We start from the raw sequence: 15,963 nt of genomic DNA, 5'->3' as shown, positions 1-15,963 counted from the left end.
TTCTTCCTTTGCAGGCTTAAGTGGGGTCTTTCGGTATAGAAGAAAATTAAGCCTAAACTTTATTGATTTGAAACACACACACACACACACACACACACACACACACACACACACACACACTCTGTGGCTTTCCATTTTCCACTGCTCTTGGGATGAAGTCCAAGTCTCTCACCTGGTCCACATAACCCCATGGGGCCCAGGCCCTGGTGACCCCTCAGCCTCACCTTGGGTCACTTTCGCTTTCTACTCCAGCTGCGCTGAACATGCTATAGGTCACCCACCTCAGGACCTTTGCACATGCCATTATCTTAGCCTAGAATCCTTGTCTATCTTTTTACCTGGTTAATACTTAACCCACCCTTCAGACTTCTTCTCAAATGTTTCTTCCTGAGAGATGTCTTCCCTGCCACTGCTCTCCCGCCAGCCCCTGCCTGGGACGGGCTCCTCAGACATAAGGTCACACAGTATCCTGCTCAAAATCAGAAATCTATGCAATTACCTAAGACCATTTCTGTGTGCTCACCATTCTATACCCTGTGCCTGGCACAGAGCAGTTGCTCAATAAATGGTAGTTACCACCACCACCAATCTTCTCATATTTATCTTCTCTAAGAATCTATGTGGGGGAGTGTGCAAAAGAGGCCGTGTGGGGGCCTGAGAAGAACACAGGCATCAGCAGCTGAGGGATCTGGGTTCTAATTCCAGCTCTGCTTCGATGAGATTTTTGGCTTTGGGTAAGTCACCGAACCTCTCTGAGCCTCAGTATCCTAGCCAATTAATCTAAAGATTAAATTAACACTTACAGCACGTTGATTACAAATGTCTTTATTATGACTGGTAGAGGTCTCTTTCAAGACTCCCCACCTCCTTTTGCATCAATTTCCCCCACCAAGCAATGTTCTGATGGCTGAAGTGACAAAACAAAAGGCCCAGGACAGGGCTGGGCCCAGAGCATACGTGTAATAAGTCAGGATTTCCAAAGTGTGATCATTCGCCCACCAGCGTCAGAATCAGGAAGTTCGCTGGAAATGTAGGTTCCTGTACCCCACTCCAAACATACTGAATCAGAATGTCTGTGACAAGGGCAATGAAATATGCATTTGTCACCGGAATTCCTGGTGATTCTCATGTACACTTGGGCTTGAGAAGCACTGCAGTCAATGCAGTCTTACTGTTACCACTAACCTGCAATTCCTGGGGCCCTGATTAGAAGCCCATAGGTTATGTGGAATGGGGGTGAAAGCGTCTGTCAGCAGAAAGGCACAGGCCTATCATGAACTGTTCTGCTTCCTCATGGCTTAAAAACATAAGCACAGGCCTTGGAGTTAGACAAGCTGAGGAACAAATTCTGAACTCTCTACTTGCCTAGCTGTGTGACCCTGGACATGCAGCTCAACCTCTCTCTGTTGCCTTCTGCAGATGTAAAATGGTAACAACCAACCTCTACCTGCCGGGGTTGCTGGAAATGATCTGAGGAAGTGCCTTATGCAAAGCTCATTTCAGGTGCTGGGGGGTGGGGAGATGCGGAGAGCTGCAAAACAAAACAGGAAATCCTTCACCGACTCCTCATGCCTCTTTTGATGCCACAGGTGCACCGGAGGTGGAATCTGTGTGTCCTTCTCAGGACACAAGTCCTGGCCATCTAGAGAGGGCAGAGACTCTCCATGCAAGGCTGGTCAACCACCCACCACCCTTGCAGAAGGGGTGCGTAGCAGGGTTTGCGAGGACAGAAGCAGGGGTTGGATGGGAAATGGCTGGACAGTTGCCCAGGGCCCGCACTGAGTGGCCCAGGACCAGAAGAATCACCCTCCCAAGGCCAGGCCTCGCAGGGCAGTGGAGCCAAGCATGCCACGGTGGGTGACAACACAGACTCTGGAGACAGACTCTTCAGGTTTAAATTTTGGCTCCGCCACTACTGGCTCTGCCTGGCTGGTGAACTCCTAATCATCCTTCAAGATCCAACTCAAAATATCACCTCCCTGGGCCAAGTTAGTCATCCATTCCTCCAGCCTTTAAAGGCTGTTGCCTTTCACTTGTGGCCAGTTGACTTGTCTATCTCTCCCACAGGCCTAGGAGCTCCTTGAGGGCAGAGATACCCCCATACCTGGCACAGAAGATGCATTCGGCAAATACTGGTTCAGTCTGAATTCCAACTTTTTCAGCCTTCTGAGTTCCCTTCCTCGCCCCACTAAATGCCTCTATTCTAATCCCTGTTCCTCTCTCAGATACAAGCCCTTTGTTTTCCAGGGTTTCAACTTCCAGATCCCTTTCTCCTGAAAGGACATCAGCTCAAGCCAGAGCTGATGCTTAAGGGAGGATATACAGAAAGACCTCATATTAACTTCTTAATCTTTGCTGGCTGCAAAGGACTCCCATGGAAGGGGAAGCAGTCAGGATCTGCGAGACTGCCTAGTCATAGGACTGTGGGGGACAGTCAATTACAGACAAAGCACTCTAGTGTAGTGGTTAAGAGCTTGGGCTCTGGGCTTCCCTGCTGGTGCTGTGGTTGGGAATCCGCCTGCCAATGCAGGGGACACGAGTTCGAGCCCTGGTCCGGGAGGATCCCACGTGCCGCGAAGCAACTAAGCCCATGTGCCACAGCTGCTGGGCCTGCACTCTGGAGCCCGTGAGCCACAACTACTGAAGCCCGTGTGCCTGGAGCCCGTGCTCCGCAACAGTGATGCCACCACAATGAGAAGGCCATCCACAACTAGAGAAAGCCTGTGCGCATCAACGAAGTCCCAACGCAGCCAAAAATAATACATAAATAAATTTAAAAAAAAAGAATACCTAAAACACCTAAAAAAAAAAAAAAAGAACTTGGGCTCTGGCCAAACTGTCTGGGGTTCAAATCTTGCTCTACCACTTATTGGCTCAGAGAGCTACATTACCTCTCTGTGATTCAGTTTCCCCACCTCTAAAATGGGGATAATAATAAATACTTCATAGGACTGATGTTATCAGTTAAGAGAACTGATAACATAAAACACTTAGCACTGTGCCTGGCACACAGTAAATACTCAAGAAACATGATTATCTTTTTTTTTTTAACTTTTATATTGGAGTATAGCCAATTAACAATGTTGTGAGAGTTTCAGATGCACAGCAAAGTGACTCAACCATACATAAACATGTATCCATTCTCCCCCAGACTCCCCTCCCATCCAGGCTGCCACATAACATTGAGCATAGTTCCCTATGCTATACAGTAGGTCCTTGTTGGTTATCCTTTTTAAATATAGCAGTGTGTACATGTCAATCCCAAACTCCCTAACTATCCCTTCCCCCCACCCTTCCCCCGCTCCCCCCCCAGCCCCATAACCATAAGTTCATTCTCTAGTCTGTGAGTCCATTTCTGTTTTGTAAACAGGTTCATTTGTATTATTTCTTTTTAGATTCCACATATAAGTGATATCATACAGTATTTCTCTTTCTCTGCCTGACTTACTTCACTCAGTATGATGACCCCTAGGTCCATCCATGTTGGTGCAAATGGCATTATTTCATTCTTTTTCATGGCTGAGTAATATTCCATTGTATATATGTACCACATCTTCTTTATCCATTCCTCTGTCAATGGACATTTAGGTCGCTCCATGTCTTGGCTACTGTAACAGTGCTACAAGGAACACTGGGGTGCATGTATCCTTTCGGACCATGTTTTTCTCCAGATATATGCCCAGGAGTGGGATTGCTGGGTCATATGGTAGTTCTATTTGTAGTTTTTTAAGGAACCTCCATACTGTTCTCCATAGTGGCTGTACCAATTTACATTCCTACCAACAGTGCAGGAGGGTTCTCTTCTCTCCACATCCTCTCCAGCATTTATTGTTTGTGGATTTTTTTGATGATAGCCTGATTATCTTTATGTAATAGCTGAGACCAGTAAATGCTATGGCAGGAAAGAACAAAAGGATTATGGAAGAAAAATCAAAGGTAGGCAGAAGTTAACACATCATTTCTCCCAAGGAATCATCAAGTGTCACCAACCCCAGAAGTTTTCTCTGAAGTAGCCTGCCTGGCCAGTGCTGACCATGCTCAAATTGGATCAGAACCACGGTGCCTAGCTTCCCCTGTGGACTGTGAGCTCACTAAGGCAGCCCTGCGTCTGCATCTTCTCCCACGCCGTCTAGAGCATGGGGTGATGCGGAGTAGGCTTGTGGGAAATGTCTGCCCACAACATGGGCATAAACAAGCTCACAATATGACCCGAGTCCCTGACAAAGGTCTTTTCAGGGAGGCCCAATTCACTGGTAAGGCAATACAACTCTCTGTTGCCCATGGTGCAAATCCCTACAGAACCCAAATCCCTTCCAAGCCCATCCTTGCCAGGTGCTGGGAATACAGATGTAAAGAGGCAGGGGCTCTGCTCCTTCAGAACTCCATCCAATAATAAAATCAGTTAACATTTACTAGGCACTTATGGTATGGATCCCAGATTATGATAGGCACAGACTCTGGCTCTTTACAAGAATTATACCGCTAGTTTAAACAGCTCTATGAGTTTAGTACTATTATTCTTACCATTTCACTTAGGCAGAAAGAGAGGCTAAGAACTAAAGGGATTTGCCTAAAGTTGCTCAAGTAAATGCAGAGCTGGGATTCAAACCCAGGCAGACCGGCTCTTGATCTGCATTGGTGCAGGAGACAAGAAAGAGCGGGAAATTCCATCCAAGGTGACTTGTAGCCTGATAGAAGGCAGTCGGGGGTGGGGAATGAAGGGGGCTGAGGGACAGTCTCCTTCGTCCCTCAAAGGGGATGGGTGGGCCGGGGACCGTCAAGAAAGTTTGTGGAAAGAGGAACAGGCTAATGGGTTTGGGACATACATATGTCAGTGTTGTAATTAGTACTCCCATCTCTCAGAGTCAAGTGCTGAATACGCACCACACATGCTCTGAGCACATCTTCCCCCGTTTAATGTTTGCAAACACCCCGGAGCGGGTTGTTTACCCACTCTACAGATGGGAAACCCAAGGCTCAGAGAGGAAAACTTACCTGCTCAAAGGTCCTTTACAACAAATAAGTTGTGGAGCCAGGGTTCAAGTTCAAATTGATACCTCAACCCCTGCTCTTGGTCCCAAGGCCATGCTGCACAAACAGGAATCAGTGAGTGTGTAGTAAGGACCTGGCGCAGAAAGTGGGAGCTGCCTAGGGTTCCATCCTGGGCCTGCATTTAATGCCTGTCTGCTCCCTATTCAGGCTGCAGGCAGACAGAATAGCTCCAGCCCACCTAAGCCTTTCACGCATGCACTTGTGTGTGTGTGTGTGTGTGTGTGTGTGTGTGTGTGTATGTGTTGGGGTGGTGGTGATAATTAAGGGCCTTGTTAAAGGGTCTCCCAACTATACGGGGAAGTAAAATAAACCAGCAGTGAGGTAGGCTCATGATGGGAATCTCCTCACCTCCCCAGCCTAACTGCGTTCACCAGAACTAGAAAACAGCATAAGCGAAGCCTAGCATGCAGCAGGTCTCTCCAGCTCTTCGCGAGGCTCAGGATGACAGAACTGCAATAGCAATGTTATTCAATCCTACTATCATTACGTTATGGACAGCTCCCGTTACCGAGGACCCACTATGTGCACATCCTATGAGCTTTACAAGAATCATTTCAACCACTCTTTAAAACACCATGAGAAAGGAATTACTATCATCCCATTCCACAGGGGAGAAAACCGAGGCTCAGAAACAGTCTCTGGCCCAAGATCACCCAGCTAGAATTAAGTGGCAGAGCTGGGACTAGAGCCCAGGTCTATCTGGCTCTGAAACCCACATCTTAACAGAAAGAGCACCAAATTAGGAGTCCCGGAAGTCAGGGTCTAAGTCCTGCTTCTAACTCGTGTGGCCTTAGGCAAAGCCTCTTTCCCTTTCTGAGGCTTTGTCTCCCCGCGAAGAGGTTGTTCTAGATGATGTCTACGTCCCACTTCCATGTAGATCTTCTGAGACTCTGTGAACTCCCATGCCCTCCCTCTTCCTTCCCTCCACCCGCGGAAGCCCGGCAGGATACCGAGTAACCACCCACTCAGGGGCAGAGAAAAATGAAGTACTGCTTTCTCGTGGCCGCCTCCTGCCTCAGACCAGCCCGGGACACCCAGGAAACACCAAGCCACAGGATTTCCTCGAGCCGGGCCATGGGAGCAGCAGCCCGAGGGCAGAGGAGCTAGGCGTGCCTTTGAGGCCATCACTTCCTCCGCCTCACTTCTCGGCAGGGTGTGCGGAAGCGGGGGAGGCAGGCCCTGGCTCTGTGCCCTTCTGGCTCCAAGTCCCTGGGTCCTCAGGGCCTGGGGTGGTGGGAAAGGGGTCACTTTGGGAGAATCCCAAGCTCCCCCTGGAAGGCTGAGTTCAAATGGAGGCTTTAAGACAGGTCTATCTGGCTCCAAAGGCAAATTTTGCCCACCATGCTCTGCTCAGGAACATCCTGCAGCACCTGGGATGCCCCCACTACTGCTCGCCTGTCCTCCGAAGTAGCTGCTAAAATCCCACATCCTAGAGTAACACAAGCCTCCTTGCCCTCAGGACAGGAGAAAGTACTGAGGCCCACTCTCACCAGACACTGGCCTCCCTGCCTCACTCCTGCCCCCTACAGGCCATTCCCCCCCACAGCAGCCAGGGCTTTTCTAAAACATAAACCAAAACCCGAGTCATCCCCTACTTGGAGCCCTGCAGTGGCTTCCCGTCACTCTAAAAATGAAATGCCAGCTTCCCCCCATGCTTGACAAGGCCCTGCAGGACCTGGCCCCTCCACGCCCACCTCTTCCTACCCACTTCCCCCCTTGCTTCCTCTGCCCAGCCACATCGGCCTTCCTGCCACTCATAACGTGCCAAATCCCTCGTCCCTACCTCAGGCTCTTTGCACCTGCTGTTCCTTCTGTTTGGAACTCTCCTCTCCTGCATTTTTGCCTGGCTGCCCCCTCCTCATCCTTCCCCGGCCGTCTAGAGTATCCCACCCCCCACCTCACAGCCACATTGTTTTCTTTTCTTTCCTTTCTCTGAAGTGATCTTTCTGGTTGGTTGGTTTGTCTGTTTAGTCTCTGGCTCCCTCCGCTAGAATGTAGCTCCTTAAGGGCAGGGATTTTGCTGCCCCATCCACCTCTGTCCCCACAATGACGCAAGACCTCATTTCATCCTTATAACCCTGCCGATGAGGACTCAGGAGCTCAGAGAGGTGGAGAGACTTGCCCAAGGTCACAAAGCCCAAAGTGGCAGGATACAGACCCAGGTTTGCTCCATCGCCTTTGCAAAGCCTCCATGGGTGGGGCTCCCACGGCCAGAGGCCTGCTCTGGGGGGCTCTCACCCAGGGAGGACTGATTCACAGTGAGGTGCGTAGGGAGGGTACCAAGATGAAGAGCCTACCCACACTTTCCCAAATGGTCCTTTCTCAGAGGTACGGGACAGCTGGGGTTCACAGGTGGCACAGGGGCAACCTGGAGGTGGAAAAGCACAGAGTAATTGGGAGCAAATGGCTCCCAAATGAGGGGAGCCTACCAGAAACTGGGGAGCTGCAGAAACCTCAATCCACACAGTGTTTTGCAGAAGGGGAAACTGAGGACCAGGAAGGGGAAGGGACTTGCCTAAGGTCACACAGCCAATCAGTGGTAGAGCCTCATGGCCTGGGGTCTCCAGGGCCAGGACCCCCTCCCTGCCCTGAGAAATGACAGACGCCTAGATAAAGCTCAGGCAGGGTCTAGGCAGAGCCCCCAGCCTGAAGCTGCCAGCCCCTGACAGCAGAGGCAGGGCCGACAGTGTGGATCTGAAGCATTAAGACAAAGAAAGGACTCAAATTCCATCCTTCTTCTAAAAACATTCATCAAGAAAGTACACTAGGTTAGGCCATGGGGCCCTGGGCAAAGAGGTGAACAGTACCCTCCTTGGAGAACTGTGTGGCAGTTTCTAGGAAAGTTAAATATGCACTGACCCTACGGCCCGGCAGTTCAACTCCCAAGACCCACCCAAGAGACACGCACAGGAATGTCACAGCTGCCCAAACTGGAATCAATTCAAATTCTCATCCACGGACATTTACATGCACATCTACCCAGTGGGATGCAATAGAGCCTAAAAAGGCCCAGATACTGGCAACAGCATGGAAGAACTACAAACGGTCAGTATTGACTGAAGCTGAAGGAAACCAGACCCAAGTGCACATACATATGAATTCATGCAGATAAGGTTAAAAATCAGGCAAAACAGAGTAATGGAAAGTAGGTCAGCAGCCCCCTGTAGCAGGGGGATCGACAGAAGGGGGCACATGGGAACTTTCTGGGGCAGTGGAAAGCTTCTTATATTTTGATCTAGGGGGTGATTATGTAGGTGTGTACATTTGTAAAAACTGAGCTGTACAAGATGTGTGCATCTTATGCAAATTATACCACAATTTAAAAAAAATGTACAATCTTGTCCTCAAGAAGTACCCACACAAGCAGCATCAGGACTGGCGTGTGGTTCTCGTGAGGCTGATACCGGCTGAGCCCCCGTATGTGCCAGGACTGAGCTGGGTTCTTCTGAAACAGCACCTGACGAAACTGTTCCAACTACTGTACAAAATAGGCCCCAGCATCTCCATATTAGCGACGAGGAAAACACAGCTCAGAGAGGTGACATGCTGTCCAAAGTGAGAGAGCAAAAAGCGTGGGAGCCAGGCTTGAATCTGGGCCCACTGGTCTGTAGGTCCACTTCTGCTGACCGGCAGCTGCCTCGTCCCATGCCTCCTCCTCTCCAGGGTTGGAGGGAACAGTCCTGTGTGTACTGGACTCGGAGCTTCTGTGAAATAGCTGCTTTGGAAATGCATCCTTCCTCCCCGCTCTGCCTCCTCCACCTTTCCTTGCTGCTCTCACTGCCACAAGTCTCGGAGGTCAGTCCTGGACCTCCATCCAAAAAAAGGAGCCTCAGCTGTGTGTGTGTGTGTGTGTCCGTGTGTGTGTGTGTGTCTGTGTGTGTGTCTGTGTGTGTGTGTGTGTGTGTGTGTGGTGTTAACCAAGGGGCTTTTCCAACCCTTGAGTTCCCCCAGCCCAGCCAGTGGCCCCAGAGTACTAGGAGGGCTTGAGGTTACAGTCCCCACCCTTGGCTCCAGTCCCCAAGTGACGCAACCCAGCGTCTGGATTCAGAGAATCATAAAATGTTTCTCTGGAATAACGGCCACCACCACCATCACTCAGTTCTTACCCTGTGCCAAAAGCTATGCGCATTAACGCGTCATCTCGTTAACCCTCACCAATGACCCTCCAAAACAGGTATGTTAGGATCTCATTTTACAGATGGAGAAACGAAGCTCAAAGGGATTAACTGACTTGCCCACAATCTCACAGTGAGGAAACGGCAGAACTGGGATTCAAACCTCGTCTGGCCAACTTCACGCCTGTGCTCTGAACCAGAGTATTATGCTTGTGATCCTACAGGTCACAGCTGAAAAGGCCCCTTGAATCGGTCTATCCCAGCCATGTCATTTTACAGATGGGAAAACTAAGGCTCAGGAAGGGAGAGTGTCTTGCTCAGGGCCACACGGAAAGATAGAGGCAGAGCTGGGCTGGAAGCTACATGTATCTCCACCCTTGGCCTTGCCTTCAGTGACCAGAGCGGCCTGGAGCAGGCCATGTGCACCCAGAGGGGCAGCGTGTGGGAGGCAGAGGCTCTGGTTCCAGGCAGAGGTAAATATTGACATGACAGTGTTTACACTTGTAACCCTACTCCTCCTGGCTGCCACCCGCCCCGCTCCTGCCTACAGCCAAGGAGGCAAAGGAGCTTGTGGGGAGGAGCCCAGGGAAGGCGAGGCTTATGTGTCAGGCTCACACTCACGGGGGCATGTGGTCAGGAAGCTTGGGACATCTCCAGTCAGGGGCCACTGGAGACGTGGGCCAGGGCCCCTGGGGCAATGCCGGGAGCTGGGGAGCTGGGGGTCTGGGCGGGGAAGCACAGGCCTGGGTTTAAGTCCTAGCTCTGCCACTGACTGGCAGTGGGACTCAAGGACAGTTGGTGAGTGGGGAGGAGAGGACTTCACTGTCAAGTGCTGTGCAAAGGTGAAAGATAATCAGTATTTCAGCCTGGCCAGTGTCCAGCCCCAATCAGCTCCCAATGCCTCTGGCCACTGCCCAGGAGTCCCATCCCGGTCCTCAGGGGGCTTTCCCAGGAAGGAAGTTTCTGCTAAATTGAGTGGTAGTTTGGGACTGAAGCCAGAATCTTGAGGAATCAGGAGGCCGCTGCCCAGTTCCAGCTCCTAATTCCCTAAGTGGCCGTTGGGCACCAGCTTTCACAGCTCTGTAATGGGGATAAACCTACTTCCTGTGGTTGGTGTGACAGTCAGAAGGGTTACATTTAAGTGCCAGGCACATGGTAGAGGCTCATTGTACCCCTCAGTCTTCCCTCCTGTAAAATGGGGACGTTGAATTAGACCGTTACAAATCCCCTTTTAAAACAAGCATTCGAGGTTTTAAGAAGATCTAGCAGCCAGGCCTACCTCCCTATCTCTGGGCCCTGACATTGGGTCTTCCCTCAGCTAATTTCCTGAATGTTCTCCAGAAACTTGTTCCTCTGTTTCCATCTCCCCTGTCGGTAAACCGCCCCCCACCGCCCACCTCGCCAGGAGCCTGTGGGGAGGAGGGAGCCATTCTGAGGCTTGTCAGCAAGCTGAGACAGGCCAGCGGATATCCCAGGCACCCCATCCTCAGGGCCGCTGGGGAAAGGGCAGAACCCTCAGGGCCTAGACCCCCAGCACCTCTCACTGGCAATGGGGTTCAGTCAGCGTTGCTTGCTCATTAAACTTTGCCCCCCAGACTATAACTCTTTAAGGACAGGAGAGTATCTCCTTGTTGTCATGTCTCCAAAGCTTGGCTCCTAGGAAGCATTCCATTCCACTAACTGTTGCCATATGAAGCAGCTCAGATGCCGCCTCCTCTGGGAAGACTTCCCTGATACACCTCCACGGCCAGGGTGACTCTGGAGCTGCATCCCTGTTTTCTACCTTGTTTCAGAGCCATTCAGAAGCTTCACCTTTCTCTCTTTTAGGTCAAAGTTCTTGGAGGCCAGGAGCCCTGCTAGTTATCTGCCTGAAAGCATGAGAAGAGAAAGGTCAATGTCCACAGGGCTGTGGGACCTCTGTGGCCACAGCTCCCTCCTCTCCTCACTGCCCATTCTGGGCAGCATGATGGGGATGTGGTGTGGGGTGGATGGGGCAGTGACTGGTGTCCAGACTACTGTCATCTCTCCTAGGGCCACTCTGGCAGCCTCCTAAATGGTCTCCCAGCCTCCAGCCTCACCCCTCCTACCCATTCTCCAGAAAGCAGCCTGTACCATCATCTCAAAACGCAGACCTGACCACATCACTCCTCTCACTGCCCTTAGGATCGAGCCCCGAATTCTTATCCTGGCCCTCCCTGCGTGCGCCTGCCCCGGGGCCACCTCCCAGCCTGCAACTGAATTAACTCCCGAGTGCACCATGTTTTGTCCCATCTCCCACTTACTGCTCCCTCTGCCTAGAATGTTCATTCTTTAGGCTACAACCTTAATGTCACGTCCTCAGGGAGCCTTTCCTGATCCCCAGGCCAGGTTGCCCTATCTGCTCCTCAGCACCCTGCGAGTCTCCTTGGTAACAGAAATCACACTGGTAATTTCCTGCTCCATATCTGCCTGCCCACCAGACTGTGGAAGACAGACCTACCCGTCTCGTTCACACCACCCACAGCCCCAGCTCCTGGCATTATGCCACGCATACTTGTTTGGTGAATGAATGAATGAACGAATGAATGAATGAATGCAGCACTCTGACGGGGGCGAGCTGCTTAGCTAGTCAACCAAAAAGAAAAAATTGAGGGGAACGAAAAGTCGTAAACATTTGCTGATGGTTCCTCCCTCGCTGTCATCGAAGTGTGGACTTTAGCCGACCTGCTTATGTCTTGGCTGACGCCTGAAGCTTTCTACTGAATCCACCCTGTAGCCCTCTTACTCCTCAAATCCTGCTGCTCTCCTGGTCTCTCCAGTTCTGTCTGGGAAACAATGTACTTATTCTTTAACAAAAGTTAACAACGTGCCTATTTACCAAAATGTTAGGAATAACCCAGTTATGAGCACAGGCTCTGGCCACACCGGGAAAGGTACTCCTGTGTTCCGGGAACCCCCTACAGCCTGGTTCAGGGGGGATGTGACTGGCCTCCCACCTTTAATTAATAATACTTTTTCCCTCAAGTGCTTAATAGGCAACGAAGCATGTCTACATTGTATCTTACAGAAGGAGCAGATCTGCCCCACTTGGTAGGAGAGGAGGTGTAGAAAGAGGGAATAATTGATGCAAAGTCACGCAGCAAGTTGGTGGTATATCCAGTATTCAAACCTAGGAGCTGGACCTGTCCTCAACTCAGCCACTTACAGTAAAGATGATTCCCAACCCTTAGCTGTGGCTTTGTGCTCAGCCCCTAGTTTGGAATGTAAAGGAACATTCTCAAGGCGCCACAAGAGTGGACTGGCAATGCCGGGTTGGGCCTCCTTCCCCCAACCTGTCCATCTGGTAACCCTCCAAACATCTAGGAGGTCTGTGCCTGCTCTGGTACTATCTTGCTGTGTGACCCTGGGCAATCTCCTTCACCCCTCTGTGCCTGCTGCTGGGCAGTATGGGGACAGCCAGAGACAGGAGACACAAAAAGCCTCCTGAGAACCCTCATGTCAAGCCTGCACTGGGGGGGGTCTACTTGAGGTCTTTGAGAACAGCGCTGACTCCCTGCCAAGGGGTTAGAGACCTGGGTGGGGAGCTTGGAACCATCAGGGAGATTGAGCCAGGACAACAGGAAACAGCCCACACACTCTCCAAAGGAGCCCCACTAGGAACCCAGGGGCCAGGGGAAACTTGGCAACGATGGAGGGAACGCTGAATTGTTTAAAACCCATGGAGCAGGAGATCCAAGGAATAAACACTCTAGCGGCCCTGAATCACCCCCACCTCAGGAATGAGCACAGGGACTAGGGTTTAGGGGAAACCAAAATGACGGGGGCCAAGGAGGCCTGACATCGGCCTCCTCTGCACCCACATGCGGTGGACCAACAATCCACAGTGGAGTTCTGGCTCCTCGGTCTGCCTAAGCCTCCAGCCATCCAGCCCCATCAGCACCCCTTGCCCACTCTCTCTCCTCTCTCCTGCCTCTCTGATGCCCAGGTGTCAGGCAAGCCCCATTCAGGCCTCTCCCATACTCCCACACCTCTGGTCCCCTGCTCACACAGGTTCCCCTAGCTGGGATGTTCTTTCCAACTCAGATGCCACCTGCTGGGTGAAGCTTTCTCTCACCTCTCCATACAGAAGGGAGCCCTCACCTGGCAGGATCTCTCTACCTCTCCTAAAGATATGCCACCTAGCCTGAGGACTGCGTGGACATTTATGAACTGGTGTTTACACACAGTGTTTACGACTGTTTTCCCCTCCCTAGACAGTGCTTGGCATATAGTAAGTGTTCAATAAATCTTTGTTAAAAGATGAGCCAATGACCCGTTCTCTAAGTATCACTCTTCCCTTCTCCCCACAACATGATAAATTTTAGTCCTTCTTCCAGACTTAGCAAATAGGTTAGATGTCAGGCAGAACTTCCCACCTTGAGCTTAAGGTTGTACAAGAAAGGAAAGTTAGCTGTACCTGAGCAAAGCACTCTCACTGGGCTATCTCACTCTGTACACCATCCCTGTGAGATAAGACCCATCACCTCGCTTCACAGACGAGGAAACTGATACTGGGAGGTGATGACGTAATTTGTCCCTCTGGGGAAGTAGAGGAACTAGAATTCAAATCCAAATCTGTTTGATGCCAAAGCCAGGGGCCTCTCTGACAGGCTGGGAGGCTTCTTAGGTTGTAAGGCTCAGAAAAGTGTCACCAACGCAAGGTGACCTCTCTTTCTTTACTGATTTTTAAGCAGAAAACAGTTCTCTTTCTGAGTAACTTAGGTCAGGGTGGGCTTGGAGGCAAAGTGGATGATATGACCTCAACCTCAACGACACCCTTTTTATTTCCCATATACTGAGACCTTAAATCAAGTGCCGGTCCGCGGGGAGTGAGCACCCTACCACTGAAACTGTTCAAGCAGAGCAATCCAGGGGCAGGTTCCTGATCTACGAGGTGGGCTGGATCCAAGATGGTCTCTAAGCACCTTTGGGTGCGGAGTCAAGCCATACCTGCATTACTACTGACTCCGGAGAGGCAGGTGGTGCAGGGGAGGTGGACACTCATGGAGTGAGAAAAGAGGGGACTGGCTTGGAGGGAAGATGAAAGGGATGTTGTAAGGGCACTCCAGCCCTGGGCAGAGTAGGGGCTGGTCCTGGGGAGCCCCTGGGGGGACTCGTCAGTCTACAGGGGATCCCATCCTGCCCCCACCCGGGCCCCCACAGGCTTGGCAGCATTGCCACGGAGAAGTGGAGGTGGCTGCATCCCCAGGACTGGAAGCCACCATCACTGGCACGTGTCCTCCTCAGGCCCTACATGGTGACCTGTATCCACTCCGCAGGGTACAGAACTGGACTAGAGAGAGAATCAGAGGGGCCTGTCCTTGGGGAAAGAAGCCACAGAGAAGTAGGTGGCCTTGGCCCCCAAGATGGAGAGGTGATCACTGGGCCCCAGAGAGATATTGAAAGGTCTTAGCTTTCCTTCCAGAGACAACCCTCCTCTCTAACACAGCCTCAACAACTCCGGCCCGACCAAATGGGTTTCTCTCCTAAGGCTTCAGAAACCCCCCTGAAATCCCCATGCCCAGCTCCCTTCTCCCCGGTACCACTGCCCATCCAAGTCAGTGCTTGGTCTCAGCAACCCCCTCCTCTGAAGACCCATTACTGGGAGATGCTGGGGAGACCAGATCGCTGGGCCTAGGGTCCCCAAGTGGCCCCTGGACTCTGACAGCCGTCAACCTGGCTGCCCAGCCTCCACTCTCAAGCCCCTAGGGGAATACTGGATCCACAGTCCCAGGGCGCCCAACCTAGCCTTATGAATGCGCTCGGCGCCGCCACCCACGATGCCCCAAGCCGAGCCCCAGAACCACCTCAGAGGCCCGGGACACTCAGGTCCTACCGAATACAGCCTCTTCAGATTGCCCCCGACCCCCTACGGAACCAGCCGAGGGTCTCCAAGCCCAGCCGGGTCCAGGGATTTCCGGACGCCCCAGCCCAGAACCGCACCAAGGGACCCCGAACCGAATCGGCCACCCCAAGACCTCCAAACCCGGCCGGGTCCAGCCGCCCAGAACCAAGCTCGGCGCGGCCGCCCCCGACGGGACCGAGCGCGGCGCCGCCAGGCGAGCCGAGCCCTGCCCGCGCGCCCCCCGACTCCACGCCCTCCCAGGGCTGCTGCCTGCGCTCAGCCCCCGCGAGCCGGGCGGGCCCCGAGTCCCACTCCGGCGCCGCCGCGGGGGACCGTCAAGGCGGGCCGGGCGCAGCACTCACCATAGCTCGCGCTCTTCGCTCCGGCCCCGCGCTGCTCCCCGGGCCCCACTACCAGTTCCCGGCCGCACACCTCGGACGCGGCGGCTGCGTGCCGCGGCAGCGCGCTGGCGCCCCGAGGCTAAGCGCGGCACCGGCGCCGAGTCCCAGGAGGCGGGCCCGCCGAGGGGCCAATGGCGGGGCGCGGGGCCCGGGCAGCTCAGCCAATCACGCCCGGGGCCCGCCTGCCCCGCCCGCGCCCGCGTCTTAACCCTCTGCGCGCTGGGACTGGGGCCGGGGCTGGGGCGGCGTGCGGACCTCCGAGGGCAGAAACGGGCTGGGTCTCCGGCTTCAGGGTACGGGGTCCAGACCTCGCCGAGACCGGCTCGGGGCTGGCGGAGCCCGGGGAGCGGCTCAGCTGTGTCAGGTGCGCGGCGCCGGGAGCCTCGGCGACCTTTGTCTCCTGCCTGGCGCCAGCAAGGAGTGTGACCCAGCTTGCTGCAGCTGCGTGTGTGTGTTTATGTGGTGTGTGTGTGTGTGTGTGTGTGTGTAAGAGGGGGAGGAGGAGACAGAAAAAGCGGAGAGGCGGATGGAT

General features: G+C 52.9%; 1 protein-coding gene across 1 annotated transcript in view; it reads right to left on the bottom strand.

The window, feature by feature from the left end:
- ECE1 (endothelin converting enzyme 1) overlaps positions 1–15,519 on the bottom strand; it is a 113,596-nt gene extending 98,077 nt beyond the window's left edge. Inside the window, exon 1 of the mRNA XM_029230680.1 lies at positions 15,393–15,519. Within this exon, the coding sequence (XP_029086513.1) occupies positions 15,393–15,395 (3 nt within the window). The 5' untranslated portion in view covers positions 15,396–15,519. The remainder of the gene's footprint in view (positions 1–15,392) is intronic.
- Between the last annotated feature and the right edge of the window lie 444 nt (positions 15,520–15,963).

Source organism: Monodon monoceros, unplaced genomic scaffold (genome assembly GCF_005190385.1).
Source record: "Monodon monoceros isolate NGI ecotype Baffin Bay Population unplaced genomic scaffold, NGI_Narwhal_1 Super_Scaffold_18, whole genome shotgun sequence".
NCBI lineage: Eukaryota > Metazoa > Chordata > Mammalia > Artiodactyla > Monodontidae > Monodon > Monodon monoceros.
Note: the sequence above shows the minus strand (reverse complement) of the source record. Positions and strands in the feature narration are given on the sequence as shown.